This window comes from Pinus tabuliformis, chromosome 7 (assembly GCF_031772625.1).
Source record: "Pinus tabuliformis cultivar Carrire ecotype Pingquan chromosome 7, CPIR1, whole genome shotgun sequence".
In the NCBI taxonomy this organism is placed as follows: Eukaryota; Viridiplantae; Streptophyta; class Pinopsida; order Pinales; family Pinaceae; genus Pinus; species Pinus tabuliformis.
The window spans coordinates 1,761,373,462-1,761,394,878 of NC_142293.1; the positions used below are offsets into that span (position 1 = coordinate 1,761,373,462).

Sequence of the window (21,417 nt, forward strand, 5' to 3'; positions counted from 1 at the left end):
ATCTTCACCACATATTTTCCTTGAGATAGGAAAATTTCCCTTGGCTTCGGCCAGACTTCAAGTCGTAGGAAATAGTGCATGAGTCCTAGGTCCTTCATTTCAAATTAAGAAGCCAACTCCCTTTTACATTTGTGAATGAGAGGGTCAACCCCTATTAGGAAGAGGTCATCCACATACAACACCAGTATGAGAGGTTTGTCATCTTCAACCTTAAAGTAAAGGTTAGGATCGGCTTCACTCCTAGTGAATCCCAACTTCATTAAGTAGCTATCGATCCTCTCATACCATGCTCGGGGTGCTTGCTTCAGCCCATAGAGAGCCTTCTTCAACCTGCATACATGAGATTTTCGATCATAAATATCAAATCCTTCGGGTTGCTCCACGTAGACCTCTTCTTTGATCGAACCATGCAAGAACGCGGACTTGACATCCATTTGATGTAGGTTCAATCATTGTGAAGTCGCAAGGGCTATGATCGAGCGGATGGTGGTATATCTGGAAACAGGTGCAAATATCTCGTCATAGTCTATACCTTCCTTCTGGGAGAAGCCACGAGCGACAAAACGGGTCTTATACTTTTCCGTACTTCCATCTGCTGCATGCTTTATCTTGTAAAGCCATTTAGAAGTGACAATTGTCTTGTCCTGGGGTCTGGGAAGTACTTCCCAAACATCATTCTTCGTAATAGACTCATATTCTTCGGTCATAGCATCCTTCCATACTTGATGCTTGATGACATTTGAGAATGATGAAGGTTCATTTTGTATGATCGTGCTCTTGACGGTCAGGTATCCCTGATACCTGTTAGGTTTCTTACTTTCACGGAAGGTTCCTGAGGGTGCAGCATGTCCTTCAGCATCATCATGTAGCCCCCTAAGCCATGCAGACCTCTTTCTAGAAGAGGAAGGCTCAGGTGGATCAACAGGATCCATGGGTTCCTCCACATCGGGCATTGTTACATCATCTGCCCATAGAATCTTCAGAAATCTTTGATCATGGAGCATGGCATAGACAGCTTCCACAATCGTATGGTTCTTCCTTTTCGCCACACCATTCTGCTCAGGGGTATATGGTGTAGTAGTCTCCCTCTTAATGTCAGCCTCAGATATGTCTGAGTGAACCAATTGTAATATATCGGAGGTCTTGCTTGGGCTTGAGGGTTGTGTTCCTCTTTTGAGCTTTCCTTCGACATGTCCCGGACATACACCTTCTTTCTCTACTCGGAATTCGGGCATCCTTGTCACCATTTGTCTTACATCGGGTAGAGCTTTATAATGAAGGTGGACAAACCTCCGATGCCAAAGTTCGCACTGAAGAGATGTGTCACAAGACATGACACCTAGCAGACTTCCATCGACCTGACATAATGAATCAACTCGAAACCTAAGAGTGAAGGCATCTTTAACATTATTTTTCCATATACGTACCTTGCCATCACTGAAGGTTACCTTGTAGCCTTTGTCTTCCATTTCCGAGATGGACACCAGGTTCTTTTTGAGGTCAGGTACATATAATACATCCTGTAAGTGGATCATATTACCTTGATTCAATTTAAGAGAGACATTGCCTACACCTTTCACGGGATATTTCATATTATCTCCAAGGACAATTTCCAGGTTAGTTTCTTTCTGTATGAGATCATGGAGAACTTCTTTGTAACCAGTGAAGTGCCTTGAGGCACCACTATCAATGAGCCAAGTTCCCATTGAGTCCGAAGGAGCAAAGGTAGATAGAGCAGTTGGTAGATAATATTCATCCTGCTTATTTTCAACATTGTTAGATTCATACCTGGAATTTCTAGCCTTATTGAATGGTTGTCGTCTTCCTTGATTTCTAGCACTCCTTTTACCTTTGCTATTGAATTTGCCATTCCTTTGATTGCCATGAGAGGGATTTTGATCATCGTATCGGTGTGAGTCCTTTCTATCAGGGCACTCCCTTGCATAGTGAGTCGTGACCTGCTTTATCACAAATGTAACATCGTCCTTTTCTTCCACCCTTAGGTCCAACCTTTCTTTTTTATTTAGTCCCGAAATCATTTCTTTTCTTAGCATGAGAGGAAAAGGCAGTAAGAGGACCTTTAGGCATGGGCATTTCTTGCTCTTCTATCCTTGTTTCTTCTTGAATGCATCTAGCCATTAATTCCTCGAAATTAGGAATTACATTATTGTTTAGAAGAGTAGTCCTGAACACATATCATTTGGATGGTAATCCTCCAAGAGTCGTGAGTGCCATTTCCCTATCAGTGATAGTCTCCCCAATAGATAGGAGATCGTTCCTGATTTCGGTGATTCTTAAGAAGTATGCTTGCATACTCTCATCTTTACCCTTCTTAATTCCTTCAGCTTATTTCTAAGAAACAAAACTTGATTTGCATCATTAACTTTAAATAAACTCACCAGTCTATTGTAGATTTCCTTGGAGGTGTTCAGGTTGGAGATGTAGGCCACCAAGCGCTTGTTGATAGAGTCCCGGATGATCTTCTTTGTTTTGACTTCACTGGTTTTCCATTTGTCCCTGGCAGCAGCAGGTGCATTTGATGGAGGCTCAACAACATTGCCTCTCACATGGTCCAACACTCCTTGTTCTTCTAAGGTTAGATCGATAGACATCTTCCATCCGTGATAGTCAGCTTTCTCATGGAGCTTCTCTTCAGCAGGGAAGAGTGTTGAGGACCCCATAGTTCTTTTAGGATAGCCTTGCCAATCTTCTCTTCGGTGATTGCTCTTGCTCTTGCTCGGGCTTTGTCTTCACCTCAGCTTTGATACCATGTTAAATTATAGTATGTTCTGTGCTTATAACAGTTTACTTATCTTTCTTATTATTATCCACACATTAGCAATCACATGTACATAAAGTAAAGTGTAGATAGAACATTAAACGATCGACAGAAAACAACCCAAAACAAGAGACACAAGATGTGGTGGCTAGCTAGGGACAAACCCTAATGTGGGGAAACCCTTTGATCAAATCTTCCTTTATCTTCAATAATTCAGTAGAGAAAAATAGTACATAAATTTGATTTACATCAGCAGCAACAAACCCTAGATCATCCAAACTAGGGCAGACAATGTCTTGCAAAACGTCTGTCGGATTGGCTTGATTCTTTCACCAAAAAATGCGGCCTTCAGAGGGGATCCAGATTCACCTACAAGGCAATTCTGAGAGGCAGACTGATGGTCAACGTTGGTCAAACTTTGGTTCCGCGGTTGCAGCCCTAACACTGCGTCCTTCCTTCCACATGTGTGAGAGAAGAGTCTCTTTTCTGCGCAGTAGAGAAAAGCCTCTTTTCTGCGCAAGAGAGAGAGAGAGAGATGTGATGAGATGAGTGAGTCCAAATGAGGAAAAGACCTCCTGTATTTATACACAACTATTGATGTTTGAATAGATGTGACTGTTGGGCTTCTGAGCTTACATGAGTTGTAGGTCGGCTTGATAATTTTTCCACAATCAAAATAAATTCATATCTCCATAAATACTTATTGGAATCGGATGATCTTTAGATCAATGCTACACCTCTCGACGAGAGGAATCTAATAAAAACATTATCAGCCATGAATAAGATGACCCACATGGAGTTTGGCCCTAGTGCCAATTTTAACAGGTTGGCAATGTGGTCGATCACAAAAGCACATTTGGATGTTGCTTCTCTCTAGGTTCTGCTTCGATATCCTGGATGAGTAGGAAGCAGAAGTCGGTTGTTTTGAGCACTGCTGAGGCTGAATACATTGTTGCTAGTTTGGTCTCCTGTTAAGCTGTTTGACGAAGCTCTTTAGTGAGTTGTTTCAACATGTGCTGGATACCACCGTGATCTTCTGCGACAACCAGAGTGGGATTCGTCTTTCTGAGAATCCCGTGTTTCATGACCCATCCAGGCATATTGGTATCAGGTACCACTTTATGCAGGATATGGTACAACAGAGAGCAATAAGGCTCCAACACATTGGGACTGATGATTAGGTCACCAATATTCTTACAAAGCCCCTGGGGAAGGTCAAATTCTTAACCTTCCGTGAACGACTTGGAGTTGTGGAGAGACCCTCTTATGAGGGTCCCATATGAGATGGATGTTGAGCTCTGGGAGCTCCGAGGGGCTTGGGGTACTTCTTGGAGCGATGAGCGACCATAGGGTGAGTGGTTCACCTTGCCCTAATGATGCGCGATGTATAGGGTGAGTGGTTCACCTTCCCCTGTGATACCCCATGTTGAGAAATGCTTAGGATGAGTGGTTCATCTTCTTCTATGGCATATGAGCAAGATGAGTTGTTCACCTTCTCCTACTGGCACATCCTACCCATGCAGTTTGGGACTCATGGGAAGTACCTCTCATCTGGCCAATGACTAGGGAAATGAGGATAGGGACCATAGTACTACCAATGGACGCATCGTGTACTACTGTACTCCCTATGTTAGGATGTTTGATATTGATATGGGATCAATGGAAACTGACTTCGGGTCAGTTAAGAATGGTATGACACACTCTATTATTGGAGACTGACTTCGGGTCAGTAGAGAATGGTATGATACATTCTTGATCATTTCATCTTTCTTCATGGTTCAACAGAGTAGAGTAGAGATAGGGATGGTACAAATTGTTAGACAATTTGACAAGTGAAGTTCTCCCTAGTTGAGAGGGAGTGTTAAATTTGGCAACTAGGGCCAAAGTTCACCTTGGACGGCTCATATGAGGCAACACATATTTTTATTGGATTCCTCTCTCCGAGAGGTGTAGGATTGATCTAAAGATCATCCCATTCGGACATGTACAAATCGAATTACGAATTTATTTTGATTATGGACAAATTGTCAAGGTTGACCAACCATCTAATTTGCATCCTCAAGCCCACAACGTTGCATATAAATACAAGGAGCCTCCTCCTCATTTTGTCACCTCACTCACTCACATTCTTCTCTCTCCTTCGTTGATTGGGTACGGATTTCTGAGGCAACTCTCCACACGTGCGAAGAAGGGTGGGTTTCTGTCCCTGTGTTGACCAACGTTGACCGAAGTTGCAGGAAGGCTGTTTTGACCAACGTCAACCTGTTTTGATTGTGTTTTTGTAAGGGAGATCTCTATTTGGGTAGGCCGCATTTTTGGGCACAGAAATCAAGGTTGTTTGACTAGCGTTGACTGCAGAAGGGTTTGCTGTAGCGTTGACTTTTGTTGACCAGATTTGACTGGATATTTTCAGACTATTTTTGGGCTAATTTGACTAGTTGTCGGTCGAGTTGATCGAGTTTGACCGAGCTGTTTTGGATGTCAAAATCTGCCCTGTTGAGAAGCATTGACTTTTTGGTTAGGGTTTTCTGTTACTGCTGTATGATTGATCATATTTCGCTTTGATTGGGTAAGTGAATATTGTATATTGTACTCTCTCTGTGCTGAACTTAAAGAATAATAAGAAGAATTGATCAAGGGTTTCCCCACATTGGGGTTTGTCCCTAGTTGATGCCATATTTTGTGTCCTCTTGTCATGGCTTGTCTTCTACTGTTATTGTTTATGTTCTATCTGCATTTTACTATCATGTTGATGTGATTGCTAAACTGGATATTGTTATTGGACTAATAAGAAAATTGAAGTAAAATTGCTTTTAAGCATAGAACATACCATTGTTATGTAAAATTAACATATGGGCCGACATAAATCAAAATGAATGAGGTCTAATATCTCTTTAGACCTAGTTTCACTATTCGGAAATGGCTTTCTTGTATGTTTTCCCAAAGAGTATCCCTTGCACACACCTTCATGATCTAACTTCATATTGGGGGTTGTTGAATTTTCTAAGTCTAGCCGTTAGAAAAGTAATCTGTATTCTGCTAGTTTATTTCTTATTCTTGTTTAAATTAGAACAAGTTATTTAATACATTTAAATACCGAAATAAACACAATACTGTCACAACATCTACAGATCAACAACTGAAAAAAACAAGCACACAAGTGACACCATTATTTTTGGACAAATATACCCGGAAAACCCAATGCAGGAAAACCAGTGCAGCGATACTGAGGGTATATTATTATGCAGTATTTCCTTGAGTACAACTGGGTGCCTAATCGACTCACCCGACAGAGAAAAATACACAGCAGCAATACTTCTATATTCGGAAACAGGTATTCAGAAAACTAGTCCCACGAAACCCTCTCCAACAACTCTGAAGCTCATCGCTGGCCCTTCTGGCCTTTGCGTCAGCCTCCTATTGACCTGCGTCAGCCCCAGGACCCTCTGCGTCAGCCCTCTAAGGCACTGTGCAGCCCCTAGGACCCTCTGTGTCACTCCAGCAACCTCCGTGTAGATGACGCAGTCCCTCTGGACTCTGCGCTGTCTTTGCTAGGCTCTGTGTGGCCTGAACTAGCTACTGCTCTCACTCTCTTTGCTTTTGCACTGGTCTCTCGGTACTATCTTTGCCTCTCTACCTCGTACTCACTGCCCCTCGCTATTGATCACTGATTCATCTTTGCTTAGCAACCCCGCTCTAGCAAAATGAATCACTGATCACTCTGGTGTGTCTTCCAATTGACCCTCAAGCTTCTTCTTATACTTTTCTCATTGGTCCTTCAACGGTCGAGATTAAATCTCTAATCAACGGCTAAGATTAGATTTGGCTTGATCCATGACTTTTGGAACCTTCTAACCCAGTTTTATATTAATAGCCATTAATATTTTATTTTTCCTAAGTTTACACTTAGGAACTCTATTAAAAATATTAATTATTTTAATATCTTCCAAACTGGTTAGGATCTCCCCAAACCATTTCTGGGACTTGGAGATCTCATGTGCTTTAGCCTCTCCACCAATTTTCATGGCTAGAGCACATCCGATGCTACCCCAAATCAACACTCCATCTTAGCGAGGACTGTGCTCTAGTAATACTCCTCACTGAGCATCACATTGATTATCCGACATTGGTACTTGTGCTGATGCTAGGCCTACTACCCAACATCCTTTGCACTATCGCATCCTTAACTGCTGCCCATGGCCCTGCCACTGCTGCATCCGTACGACAACTCCCACTGCATCCATGCTGTTGCTGGTCCATCCTCCCAGCACTGCACCCCCCTCTCATCGTGTTGCATCATGCTACTGCTCACTGCTACTGCACTGCAACTGAGTCACTGAGAAGTAACTGATCCACCCAACTTCTGACATCCCTGTCAGGCTAGAAACACTCCTAATGCTGAAGCTCTCTTTGCCGCTAACAAGTGCTACCTCTACCGACCTTTGCGTCACTGCAACAACGCTTTGCATCTCGCACCGATGCAAACCTCTCTGTGCCATCCTACATCGTTGCAACACTCCCGTGCCTCTCGCACTGTTGCAACCTGCTAGCCTCGCGCTGCCCAGGGACTCCTGCACTATAGCACTCTCTGCTGCTTCATCTGCATCCGTCTCTACCTACATCCGCCAGTCCTGCTACTCCTCTTCGGGGCTCTCGTAAGAAGGTATAATCCAAGAGGTTGGGTACTTCAAGGATCCTGCCCCTCATTGCCTGTAGTCCTCCTGACTACAACTCGATGTCTCCCCACTTCTTCTCAAGTGGCACATGAACACTCATGGCACAATCGTCATCCTCCTCGACTTCTTTCTCCGCCCTTGCTGGCGCTACCTTTGAGTTAGAAGCCTCTCCCTTACTTTTCTTCCTCGCTCACTGATTCACATAGTGACCCAGTTCCCCACAATGGAAGCACTTGACCTTGGAGAGGTCTTTCTTCTTCCTCTTCTCCTGCTTTCCCGCAGATGCCAGAGCTGCATCCTCTTCCTCTTTCTTCTTGATCTTGACCCCTTTGCTGCTACTCCCCGTCTTGGTTAGCTGTCTAATCTCTTCTTGACGAAGAACGGCCCACAGTTCTTCGCAATTCGGAAGACTCGCCCTGCCCAATATGCTCTGGACAAATGTCTCCCAATCCTCGGAGATTGCGTTAAGTGCGGTTCTTACCATAAACTCTTGATTCGGCGTGGCCCCTATGGAGGTCAGTTGGTCACGGATCTCCTTTAACTGACCGAGGAAGACATCTATCTGCTCTCCTTTTTGTATCTGGTATGACCTTAGTTGATTTTCCAGGAGCATCTTCCTCTGCATGGAAGTTTTCTAGTACAATGTCTTCAAAGTGTCCCACATCTCCTTTGCTATTTCCTTCTCGGCAATATGTTGGAACACACGATCCTTAGCCATTGCCTCCTCGTACCTTTGATTAGCTACCGGGTCAACTGGGATAGCCATTACTCTCAAGGCGAAGCCCTTGATGCGATGTCTGTCCAGAATGGACAGGATCCTGGCATTCCAGACCAGAAAATTGGACGATCTGTCCAGCCTATCCTGATCCCATAGCCCTTTCATGGCCATCTCTCTGCTCTTCTCTGTCGACAACTCCGAGTTTCTCTACTTCCCTCCTGGAAGTCCTTTGTTCGACTCCTGCTGAGTCTCTTTACTTCCCTCCTGGAAGTTCTCGGTTCGACTCCTGCTGAGTCTCTCTACTTCCTGTTTGGAAATTCTCGGTTCAACTCCTGTTGAGTCTCTCTACTTCTCGTCTGGAAGTTCTCTTTCGGACTCCTTCTGAGTCCCGATTTCCCTCTTGGAAATCTTTCTACCAACGTCAAGTTGCCTCTCTCGATTGTTTGTGCAACTGCAACATTGATCTGGATTCCTTGGCTAGAAATCCACCTTGGTAGCAACTCCCTCTACCTTGGTCTTCCCTGTTAGGTACTGTTCTAACCACAGTACCCCACCATCTTTTCTCTTGCAAACTGCCCACAGCTTCCTTTGCCCCAGCAATTGAAGGACTGAGCCTCTAGGCTCTGCGCAATCCCGACATCGGCAAAACAACTCCCTCAGCCAACTGTGTCAGCCCACCTGGCCTTTGCATGGCTCTGCATGAGCCTCTCTCTACCCTCAGCCTCTGCGCTGGTCTTTCTTTGATCCGGATTGATGACGCAATCTCTCTGGGTCAACCCTTACTCTGTCGCTCTCTGCAAGGATCAACTCTGTCACTCGGGATAACTGAATATGTTGCAAATGCTCTGCTCAGTTGATGCCTTCAGCTTCCCTGTGATCTGCAACCACGCTCTGATACCATGTTGAATTTTCTAAGTCTATCCGTTGGAAAATTAATCTATATTCTGCTGGTTTATTTCTTCTACTTGTTTTAATTCGAACAAGTTATTTAATACATTTAAATACCGAAATAAACACAATACAATCACAACATCGACATATCAACAACTGAAAGAAAACAAGCACACAAGTGACACCATTATTTTTGGACAAATGTCCTTGGAAAAACTCAATGCAGGAAAACCGATGTAGCTATTCTGAGGGTATATTATTATGCAGTATTTCCTTAAGTGCAACTAGGTGCCTAACCGGCTCACCCGACAGAGAAAAATACACGGCAGCAATACCTCTATATTCGGAAACAGGTATTCGGAAAACCTGTCCTACGAAACCCTCTCCGACAACTTTGAAGCTCAGCGCTGGCCCTTCTGGCATCTGCGTCAACCCCAGGACCCTCTGTGTCAGCTCTCTGAGGTGTTGCGCAACCTCTGGGACCCTCTACGTCACTCTACCAGCCTCTGCGTGGATGACGCAGTTCTTTTGGCCTTTGTGCTGTCTCAGCTGGGCTCTGCGTAGCCTGAACTGGCTGTTGTTCTCGCTCTCTTTGCTTTTGCACTGGTCTCTCAGTATTGTCTCTGCCTCTCTGCCTCGTACTGACCGCCCTTCATTGCTGATCACTGATTCAACTTTGCTTAGCAACCCTGCTCCAAAAAAATGAATGACTGATCACTCTGGTGTGTTTTTCAACTAACCCTCAAGCCTCTTCTTATACTTTTCTCATTGGTCCTTCAACGAACGAGATTAAGTCTCTAATGAACGGCTAAGATTAGATTTGGCTTGATCCATGACTTTTGGAACCTTCTAACCCAATTTTATATTAATACCCATTAATATTTTATTTTTCCTATGTTTAGACTTAGGAACTCCATTAAAAATATTAATTATTTTAATATCTCCCAAATTGGTTAGAATCTGCCCAAACCATTTCTGGGTCTTGGAGATATCATGTGCTTTAGGCTCTCCACCAATTTTCATTGCTAGAGCACATCCGATGCTACCCCAAATCAACAGGGATGCCATGTGTTAGAGAATCTATGGAAAAGTAGTGTTGAGATGATTCTCTGAGACTTGATAACAATTTGTGAAGTCTTTTTACCTTTTCTTAGTTAGCTTATACTTCTTCTTCCTCTTCTTGTTACTGCATATGTGTGTGCTTCATTAAACTGCTATCAAAACAAAATAACAAGAACACAAAAATTTGGCTCTCTACTAGGGACAAATCCTTTCCACTCTTGAGAGGGAAACCCTTTGTAAGTTTTCTCTTATTGAAGCTTCTTATTTGAACAACTGCCAAACCCTAGACCCTTGAGTAAGATTTCCTCCAAGCATGAGTCAAATCCCTCCTCTTTCTGTACTGTCACTTCCGGCACATCTTCCAACACTTCTTCTGGCACTTTGTCTTCCAGCACTTTGTCCTCTAGGTTAGGAAACCCTAGAATATTAGGGCTTCTTCTACTTCGCTATAAGGAGGACCTTCTTGCTGATCTTGGGGACCTTGTAGACCTTTTCTTACATCCAAATGATGTCCCTCAATATGTTGCCTTTAGACCGTTGTCAATCTGCAATTGTACCTCACACGTGTGATTGTTTCTAGCCCTAGAAACAATCCCTTTCTTTCTTGGCTTCCTTTGTTTGTGAGTGTTTCTCCTTTGCTCTAGAGGGAGGTCTTATAGACCTTAAATTTCACCCCAACCAATGATTATACTTGACCTGAAGTATGACTGCGGTTAGGGCTGCAGAGTGGCCTTCTTACTTCGCACGTGTGGCTGTGTTAGCTTCAAAAAGTCTTCCTTCACTTCGTTTGTGAGGCTCTCTTCAACACTAGAGTGGAGGGTCTTTGTAGGCCTAATTACTAGCCCAAACAATGATAAACTTGAGACTGATATATGGCTGCTATTGTGACCGTAGAGATGGCCTTGTTCTTCGCACGTGTGACTGGTTTTCACCTTAGAGACAATCCTTTGACTACGGCTGCAACTTCTCCTTGCTTCACTGCCCTAAGAAACCTTTTTTCTCCTCTTTTCTTCGTCTTACTTCGTCCTCCTTGCTTGCGGATTTCAGAGATGAGTTAGTGTTTTCAAATGAGGAGTGGACAACCTCTATTTATAGAGGTTTGTCCCTCCTCCTTGAAGCCGACATGACTGTCCCTAAAGTCGACTTGCAGTTTGTGCCAAAATTCGAATTTTCTTCATTATTTTTGCTGCTTGTAGTCTTCGTTGCTGCTAGGAGAGGATTTGACCTTCCTTGGAGGTGTTCCCATGACCTTGTATGACATCATACATGATGTAACATGCTTTCAAAGGGTCTCATCATAATTACATTTTGACTTTGACTCCCTAGAAGCACTTCAAAATGTGCTTGACCTATTTTTAATGAGCAAGAAACTCATTGACAAATAATTTCAAAATAAATTCTCTTTTCTTGAATAAGTACAAATATCAAAATTTCATCTATGAAGACCCAAAGCTAGTTACATCTTCTCCAACACTCCCTCTTAACCTGGGAGGTATTCATACAACATTACAAGTTGTTTGGCAATTTTCAATCTTGAAGAATTCACAAAAGAGAAACTGGATTAGCAATCCATCTGTTATAGCATCATATCCATTAGCATTGTCATAGTGCAAGGCCTTGACTAACAACTCCATCTCTTCACGAGACCATGAGCCACAACACTGGCGAGACCATTGATTTATAGATACCTTCATCATTGTCTCTCAAGGTACATACCCACTTGGGTGTTCTCGAGTATGACCTTCTAGGACTATTCTTATCTTGGGTTCCCAGCCCTCGAAGAATATTAGTCATCTTGCCTACTCTTGTCTTGGATGTCCTACACATCCTCAAAGAGTATCAGATGCCAGATGATTACCTAATCCTCCCATTCTTTCTTCCCAAGTGAAGACAAGAATGTTGTGTCTATCTTGTGTTCACATTTCCATTCATGGCCTTCATCTAGACTTACGGCTGCAAGGCCCATGAAAATGAAAACACAATTGTCAGTCCTTTGTAATCAGGGGTGATTCAAAACTCCCTCTTGATCAGGGACCTGTCAGAGCTTCCTCTTAACTGGGGACTCTTTCCTTCATCAACATCGTCTTCTTCGTGGGTCCTTCAACTGCATGAGCTCCTTCCTTTCTTGATGTCATGAAGTTTTCGATCGAACTTCTTCTCAGTAGGGCACCATCCATCCATCACTTTCCTTCTTGGTTAGTCATGTCATTACTTCGTGGAAAGTGACTATCAGGTTCTTCTAGTCATCTTGGCTACTCCCTTGTCATCTTGTCCATGCTTCAAAATGCTCTCCTCATGGATGCTCCATCATACTTGCTAGGTTATATGCTTTGAGTTGGTAGTCCATCATGACTTCATCCCGATATTGCTTCAACATTGATTTTCCTTTTGTTGATGGATTCTTCATCACGACATCTTCATAGAGTAGAATCATTTATCTGCACCTTTTATATCTCCAAGGTCTTCATAGGTGTCAAGGGTCCTTTCTTCCTTCATTAGAGTTATCTTGCCTTCTTTCGAGAGATATATTTCAAGGCATTTTGTCAAATAGTGATTCTCAGTGATCATGGTGTTCTTCACATGCTTGATCTCTTTCTTCATTTGCTTCTTCTCAGATAGATCGGTCAACCACCTAATGCTTCTTGTGGAAGCATTCCTTCATCCCTTGCTTTCTGGACTTGTTAGCATTTCTTCTTGCTTCTTAGTCAGCAATACTATGCTTCTTATGTGAGCATGTTCTTTTGCTGACCTTTATTGCATTGTGGTACATGCCTTCGAGCATGTTCTTGGTGAAAGAGATCCTTTCATGCTTGATCATGTTATAGAACTATACCCATAACTCAATAATATACAAATGATGACATGACTTAAACTTTGATGTATACATACCTCATCTTGATCCTCCTTGATCATTCTTTGGTGTAGCCCTTCTTGCTTCATCTTAGCCTGCCTGCATATCCCTTTTCTTGAATCCCATGAGTGGGATTCCCAATGAGATATCTGCCTTGGTTCACGAACCTTCTCTTGAAGATTCCATCATTGGATTTTTAAAGATCCTCGCCTTGCAAATGTTTCCTACCTTTGATGATTTACGTCTTTTAAGATTCTTATCATGATCAAGTTTTCTTCCATCATATATGAGGTCCTATTCTAGGTATGCTCCTTCTACATGAATATCTTTGAGCTATATTCTAGAAGATATTCCCACTTACGCATTTTGTTCTTCTCATAAATGCTACATCTACATGAGTGTCTAGAACTCCATGTACATCATGCTGCTAGATTCTAGAGGGTAATTCTAGCCATGCAATTCTACTGAAAACTTTGAAAGAAGTCTAGAAGGAAAGAGTTTGACCTAGTAATTAGTAGAGATCCAGAGGATCTTCCTTCTTTTGCTTCTTTCCTTCCTCTTCCACCTCTTGAGTTATATGAGCTTCTTCTCTCTTTCTCTTGTTGTTGTTGTCCTTCTTAAGCTTAGGACAATTCCTTTTGTAGTGTCCATATTCTTAGCATCCAAAACATTGGATCTTGGACATGTCCGTTGTTTGTTCTTCGTGGACCAAACTTGCCAAATTTACCCTTTCTTTTGGCTATGGTAGCAAATGCTTGCTCCTTTGCAGTGTTGCGAACATCTCGATAACATCTTGATTTTATCTCGAAATCACGATTTTTTGGCCTAGTCGATGTTTGTCGTTTTTTATCGATATTCTAATGGTATCTTGATTTTGCCGATGTTTGTCGATTTTTACCGATATTTTCCCGATTTTTACGATTTTTTGGTCTTCCAAACCCTTGCCGATTTTATCTTGATGTCGATGTTCGCAACATTGCTCCTTTGATCCCACATCTTCCTTCGCCTAAAGTCTAGTCTTCTCTATTATGCAAAGAGACCACATATCATTGAGAGTGGTTGCTTCCTTCTTGGCATAAATGCTTGATGTGAAGTTTCCCCACTCCTCAGGTAGAGCATTGAGTACAACAGTTGTCATCTCTCTGTCAGACATGACTTCCCCAAGCTCTTGAAGTTGATCTCTCATCTCAGAGATTTTCATGAAGTAGGGAGTTATTCCTTCCTTTGTTATCTTCATCTTGTATAATTCATTCCTCAGAGATAATACTTCTTCGGTGGTGGATACCGCGAATAACTATACTAGCTTATCATAAATTTCTTTTGATGTCTCAAACTTGGAGACATAGGGAATGAGAGAGTCCTTGATTGATTCTATTAGAATCCTTTGAGCTCTTGTCTCATCCTTATTGTACTTGGCTAAGGCTTGAGTCTGTTCCTTAGCAGGGACAATGATGTTCCCCTTGACATATTCTAGGAGCTCATTCTCCTTGAGAAGTAGATCAATCCTCTTCTTCCATGCAAGAAAGTTATTGGTGCCTACCAACTTATTGCTTTCCTTGAAAAAAGACATTGATGTATATTCAGAAGGGGACATGCACTTACTTGATAGATTTTGAGATTTGATGGATTTGCTTCCTCCTTGAAAGCTTGATGGCTTGTCTTCCCTGGATCTTGATGTCCTTCAAGTTGTCTTCTCCAAGTGGATTTGCTTGGTGATGAGGTGTGCTTGAAGACTTGTAGCTTGATGTAGATCTGCTCTTCTTTGTAGGTGCCTTTATATAAGGCTCTCCTTCTAGCTTTGTAGCCCTCCTTGATGAATGATGGATTGTAGACCCTTCTTGTCCTTGAAGTGGTTGAGACTTCTAGGCTTGATGCTTCAACTTTGTAGATGCTTGAGTGTTCTTGAGTTGCCCTTTCCTTGATGTGTCACCTTCGCTTTGATACCATGTTAGAGAATCTAGGGCAAAGTAGTGTTGAGATGATTCTCTGAGACCTAATAACAATTTGTGAAGTCTTTTTACTTTTTCTTAGTTAGCTTATACTTCTTCTTCTTCTTATTAGTGCATACGTGTGTGCTTCATTAAACTGCTACCAAAAAAAAATAACAAGAGCACAAAAATTTGACTCTCTGCCAGGGACAAACCCTCTCCACTTCCCGAGAGGGAAACCCTTTGTAAGTTTTCTCTTATTGAAGCTTCTTATTTGAACAACTGCCAAACCTTATACCCTTGATTAAGATCTCCTCCAAGCATGAGTCAAATCCTTCCTCTTTCTGTACTGTCACTTCCAGCACATCTTCCGACACTTCTTCTGGCACTTTGTCTTCCAGCACTTTGTCCTCTAGGTTAGGAAACCCTAGAATATTAGGGCTTCTTCTACTTCGCTATAAGGAGGACCTTCTTGCTGATCTTGGGGACCTTGTAGACCTTTTCCTACATCCAAATGATGTCCCTCAATATGCTGCCTTTAGACCGTTGTCAATCTGCAACTGTACCTTGTACATGTGACTGTTTCTAGCCCTAAAAACAGTCCCTTTATTTCTCGGCTTCCTTGTTTGTGAGTATTTCTCCTTCACTCTAGAGGGAGGTCTTATAGACCTTAAATTTCACCCCAACCAATGATTATACTTGACCTGAAGTATGACTGTGGTTAGGGCTGCAGAGTGGCCTTCTTACTTTGCACGTGTGGCTGTGTTAGCTTCAGAAAAGTCTTCCTTTACTTCATTTGTGAGGCTCTCTTCAATGCCAGTGGAGGGTATTTATAGGCCTAATTACTAGCCCAGACAATGATAAACTTGAGACTGATATATGGCTGCTGTTGTGACTGCAAAGATGGCCCTATTCTTCGCATGTGTGACTGGTTTTCACCTTAGAGACAGTCCTTTGACCGTGGATGCAACTTCTCCTTGCTTCGTTGCCCTAACAGACCCTTTTTCTCCTCTTTTCTTCATCTTACTTCGTCCTCCTTGCTTGCGGATTTCAGAGATGAGTTAGTGTTTTCAAATGAGGAGTGGACAACCTCTATTTATAGAGGTTTGTCCCTCCTCCTTGAAGCCGACATGATAGTCCCTAAAGCCGACTTGCAATTTGTGCCAAAATTCAACTTTTCTTCATTATTTTTGTTGCTTGTAGTCTTCGTTGCTACTAGGAGAGGATTTGACTTGCCTTGGAGGTGTTCCCATGACCTTGTATGACATCATACATGATGTAACATGCCCTCAAAGGGTCTCATCATAATTACATTTTGTTTTGACTCCCTAGAAGCACTTCAAAATGTGCTTGACCTATTTTCAATGAGCAAGAAACTCATTGACAAATAATATCAAATTAAATTCTATTTTCTTGAATAAGTACAAATATCAAAATTACATATATGAAGAGTGAACCTAGTTAGATCTTCTCCAACACCATGAACCAATTGACTAAGAATAGGGATGACCTTATAATGTAGATGACCATGCCTCCTATGCCATAGCTCAATGGGATTAATCTCAATGTGAACCAAAGCTTGAGGAGGTGGTGTATCGTGTAATAACTCTATAAAGACTTCCTTCACGAACTTCGATAACCCTAGCTTTATCAATGCTAGAGTCTTTTCCCCAAACCAATACTTTTCCATCATCAAAGGCAACTCTATCCCCTTATCTTCTAAACAAGAAATAGAAAGCAAATTCTTTTTCAAACTTGGAACATATAGTATGTTGTTGAGGTGCAGCTTGTGAAAATTCGGCTAACATAGGCTAACATTCGGCTAACATTTAGCTAACATAGCTAGATGCTCATTATCAGATTTTCCTTTTTTGCCTCAAATGCTAGAATTTTTTCCATGTATTGCTTTCGAGCTCCTCCTAATATCACCTAACTAGGCCCTCTTAGCATCAAGCACTCCCTAGAGGACATTTTAGGCTTTGCATTAACTACTTCACAATGAAAGATGAATACAACGATGTTTGTAATACGCACTTCCTCTATTTCTACCTATATTTCTATCTCTGATGTTGAATAATTTTTCCCCTCTTTCAATGCATGTTGAATAATGTTTCCCCTCTTGTACTTTCATTTGTATCCTTTCTTCGTTTTAGCATTTATGACAAGAACTTGGAAACAGTAAGCACAAGAATATCTATATAATGTAGTAATTGATGGATAAGTGATGTCCAAACAATGCAAAGTGAGTATATGAATATCAATTCAGGCATTGGATCTCATTGTTAAAACGTGGCTTTGGGGAAAAGGAGAGCTAACTTTCAATAAATATTTATTTATTATGCAATATGTTATTATATATATATTATGTTTACGTTATTATTGGATCATTATATATTTATGTTTATATTATTGTGTAATATATTAGGTATATTTGAAGTCCTTCCCCTTCAAAATTATTTTCCCTTAAAACATGATTGTAAAGGGCTATGATCCTTGGTATGGGAGCCCTAGATTGTTGTATTATAGTTTGTTAATATAACAAAGAAGAGTTTGAAAAAGTTAAAAGTTGTCATGTGCACTATTTGATTCATTGATGTGTGTAGATTCAACTGTGAAAAGTAGGATGGTTGAAGCATTTGAGTGTGTTTGTGTCAGAGATTCTAAGACTAAACCCAAATTCTCATGTGCCGTGGAAAATTCAACATTCACGAGGGAGATTTTGGACATAGGTTGTATCCTTATGTGGACCTCCTTGGCCAAATTTCCATCAAGAGGATCTCTTTCTTCCATGTTACCTCGTCTTTGTAAGGAAACAAATGGTAGGCAGAGGTGTTGACACCACTCTTGATACTAGATCAGTGATAGCTTGGGTTTCAATTTGACCCCCCTTGATGGGTCAACCAAATTTTATGAACCTTTGGAGGAGCTCTCGTTCCATATGCCAAGAAAGACACCATTAGACAAATAGGTATATCAACTTAGTTAGGTTCACCTTGTAGTAAGTATCACTCTCCAGGTTTGGTTGAGCAACTAGTCTTCCATTTGGAGATTCTTTGCCCTTGCCTCGGATGTTAAGAGTGATACATGTTTTCGAGGGATCCTCCTAGGATTACACAACCAAGCCACCTTGGCATTGGTATTCTCCAAATGGCGTTATTAGATAGTGCATTGACGCCTTCATGGTTATTGATGACTTGGTGGAGAAAACTTCTTTATGCTTGTTACTGCTTAGATTAGTAGGCTTGACAAAGTCCAACCAAGATGCACTCACTGTCACCTTAGCACACTCCTCTCACTTTTCGCTAACTCCTAAAATTCCGTGGGGTATCCCTACACAACAAAACTTGACCAAAATCCTAAGAAAGACCAGTGCCCACTGTTACCCACCAAAATGGGTAACCCCATAGGAGAAAACATTTCTCCTACGTAGGCCAACCAACCAGCTAGTAGCCCTTGACATTTACTTTTTGACAATGATATGCCATATTCATCCACCATCTGCACCAGCCATGTACATCTCACCATCCAACATTCCCCTTAAATGAAGGTGGGTTGCTACTCAACAGGAACTTTGATGTTTGTTTTGGGCATTTAGTATGGATAAAAGGGTGATCTGGAAGATTGACCAATCTTGATTGTAAATCTTTTCTCTCACCTTACTAGGGAGTTTAATCCTTAGCCCTAGTCTAGTGGGACCTCCCTTAAGGCCTTAGGGTCATAGGAGGGGCACTACTTGGAAAGCCCAGATTGATGTAGCGTGTTCATTTTCCTTGCACTATATTGTTGAAGTTTGTAGCTGGGGCGTGTACTTCTTCACAAACATTGTGTCTAGGCATGCAAAAGTTGCCCACGTCTCCTTAGAACACTTGCTCTAGGTTGAGCAAGTTGCTAATGTAACTTATCCTATGTTTAACTTAGGAAAAAACACACTTGCTCTAGGTTGAGCAAGTTGCTAATGTAACTTATCCTATGTTTAACTTAGGAAAAAACACATATTAATATGTTGGCTTATTGAGCTAAAAAAACTTAGGAAAAGTAAAGTAATTTGTTGTACAGGTCATTCTTGCCACATTAAATAAGTTTGTTGAACAAGTTTTGTATATTCCAAACTTTTATACAGTAGACATGGTCCAATGCAACAATTTCTTGGTTTTGTGCAGTCAGATTATCGAAGCAGAGGCCACTTTTTTGTCAGCGTTACTTTGCTTTTTTGAAGAGTCAATGTCCTCCTTTTTCAAGGTTTATTCTCTGAACCGAAAACCACATATTTTAAATACCTTAATATTTTTTAGTGTGATTTTCAATGCACATTTCATCTGCACATCCTGTTCTCAAAGTCTTTAATTGTTAAGATTCAAATTTTTGTTGGCTGAAGGCTGCTTTGCTGATTCGGAAGGCAATAAATGGTTACAGGCGATGCCAAGGCGTCCTTCAGAAGCAGGTTTGTTTGGGAAGTAGATGGACAAGTATTATGCAGTTTACATGCTAGGAAATGTATTCTTCAGAAATATCTTTCAATGTTATTGTCAGTAGAGTTCAGGCTAACTTATTTCCCTTGTTTGCAGTGTGTTGAGGAACATAGTCCCTTTTCTAAGAGATTTTTTACTATGAGGCAGAAACTAGTACAAGTAGCTAGAAAACTAACAAATGGTATATGTGATACACTTGTTGTTCCTATAAGCCTTATTCAGTGTTTATAGCATAGGTTTTTATCAGTTGGTTTGACCAACAAATTTAATTTCTTGGCATTGGGCTTCTTTATGTATTCTAACAGATATGCTTTCTCTTCTGTTTTTTTAACGGGCATTGTACACTTGTTACATTATTAAACCTAATCATTTGTCAACTTGTAAATTGGTCAACATTGCATGGATAAAAGCCCTACAGATTTCCTTTAAGATATAATAATTCCCATCATTTTAAGTGAATAAAGTCCCCCATTTGCTTTAATATGTTATGTAGTTACAACTGCTATCTCCTTATTTGATCCATCGTGATAATTCTCTTTTTTAAATCTTTGACTTTTATGGTGATTTTCATTTTTTCAATTGTATGTGGTTTCATAAATAAAATTATGTTATACTTGTTCTTGTTGTGAAAATTTCTAATACGAAATTTTATTGCAGTAACTGATTTATTTCACCTACTTAACTCCTACAATAAGTTATTTACAAAAACCCTTCAGTAAACATTAAAATAAATTCTACTGCAGTTATCACATAATTACATAGAGAAAATAACAATGATATACAAGCACACGAATCAATCACATCGACACAGTGGTTTTTGGACAATTGTCCCCGGAAAAACCCAATGTGGGAAAACCAGTGCAGCAGATGAGGGTTTTATTAATCTTCAACAACAATCGCTTTACAAGGAATGATTTTATAGAGAAACTAAGGCACTTCTAAGAGAAAACACCTGAGATAGTTTCTCCTCCTCCTGGAGAAGTTTTGACACTCTGGAGACCCTTCACCCACCTCTGCATCACTTCTGCATCACTCTACGTCACTCTGATTCAATTTGTGTCAGCCTGCATGAGCATTGTGTCTCCAATGGTGTTGTCTACCTGCTCTTCCCTCTGCGCTGTCTCGCGAATGCCATGCGTCACCTCCTCCTCAGTAACTGACTGCTGCTCATGCCCTCCTCTTCCTCCACCCTGCAACTCTCCCTCTCAAATCGAACTCCTTCTCCTTGAGAATTGATTTCCTTCGGGGTACTGATTATTTGCTCGGTATATCTCCAAATGACTCTCAAGTCTTCTCTTATACCTTTCCTGTTGATGAATCAACGACCGAGATTAAGTCTCTAATCAACGGCTAGGATTAAAACAGACTTGATCCTTGTCTCTTAGAAGCTTCTCACCCATATCTTTATTAATACCCATTAATATTTTTATTTTCCTAAGTTTAGAGTTAGGAACCCATTAAAAATATTAACTATTTTAATAACTCCTCATCCGGGTGGAATTTCTCCAAAAAATTTCTGGGTCTTGGAAATCTCATGTGTTCTAGCCCCTCCACAAAATTTCGAAGCTAGAGCACATTTGATACTACCCAAAATCAACACTTTTAGTGCTATGCATTGTGCAAAACACTGATCTTTATAGGATCTGATTACCACATTTGACTAATTTTTGGGCAAAAACTAAAATAAAATTCACCGAATCACAAGCATTAGCGAATTTAATGGAAAACTGAATGGTGAGTTTGATGTTCTACTTAGTGACAAACTTAATGGCAAACATAGCAGGTTAGTGATAAATTTCAAATTTAATGGTGATTTTAATGTCAAGGTTGTTAGAGATAATGGTCATATTTAGAAGACACTGGTCATTAGATATATTTAGGACTTTCATGTATACTAAATGTATCAGCTTGAAGAAGCAATGTAGCCTAACTTGGTATTCCAAGAAATAATCTAATGCGAGAAAAGCACTCAACTTTGTCTCTGTTGAGTTCTCTCTTTGCTCTTTCTATGGTATCTGAGACACGACCCTCCCTTGGGAATAA

At 41.1% G+C, this 21,417-nt stretch overlaps 1 protein-coding gene across 3 annotated transcripts in view; it reads left to right on the forward strand.

Annotated features, from left to right (window-relative positions):
* Positions 1-21,417, forward strand: part of LOC149255394 (uncharacterized) — a 280,594-nt gene that overhangs the window by 52,465 nt on the left and 206,712 nt on the right. For all 3 annotated transcript variants that reach the window (XM_089460475.1, XM_089460473.1, XM_089460474.1), the window contains exons 2-3: positions 19,066-19,144; positions 19,281-19,346. In XM_089460475.1, the coding sequence (XP_089316601.1) occupies positions 19,066-19,144; positions 19,281-19,346 (145 nt within the window). The remainder of the gene's footprint in view (positions 1-19,065; positions 19,145-19,280; positions 19,347-21,417) is intronic.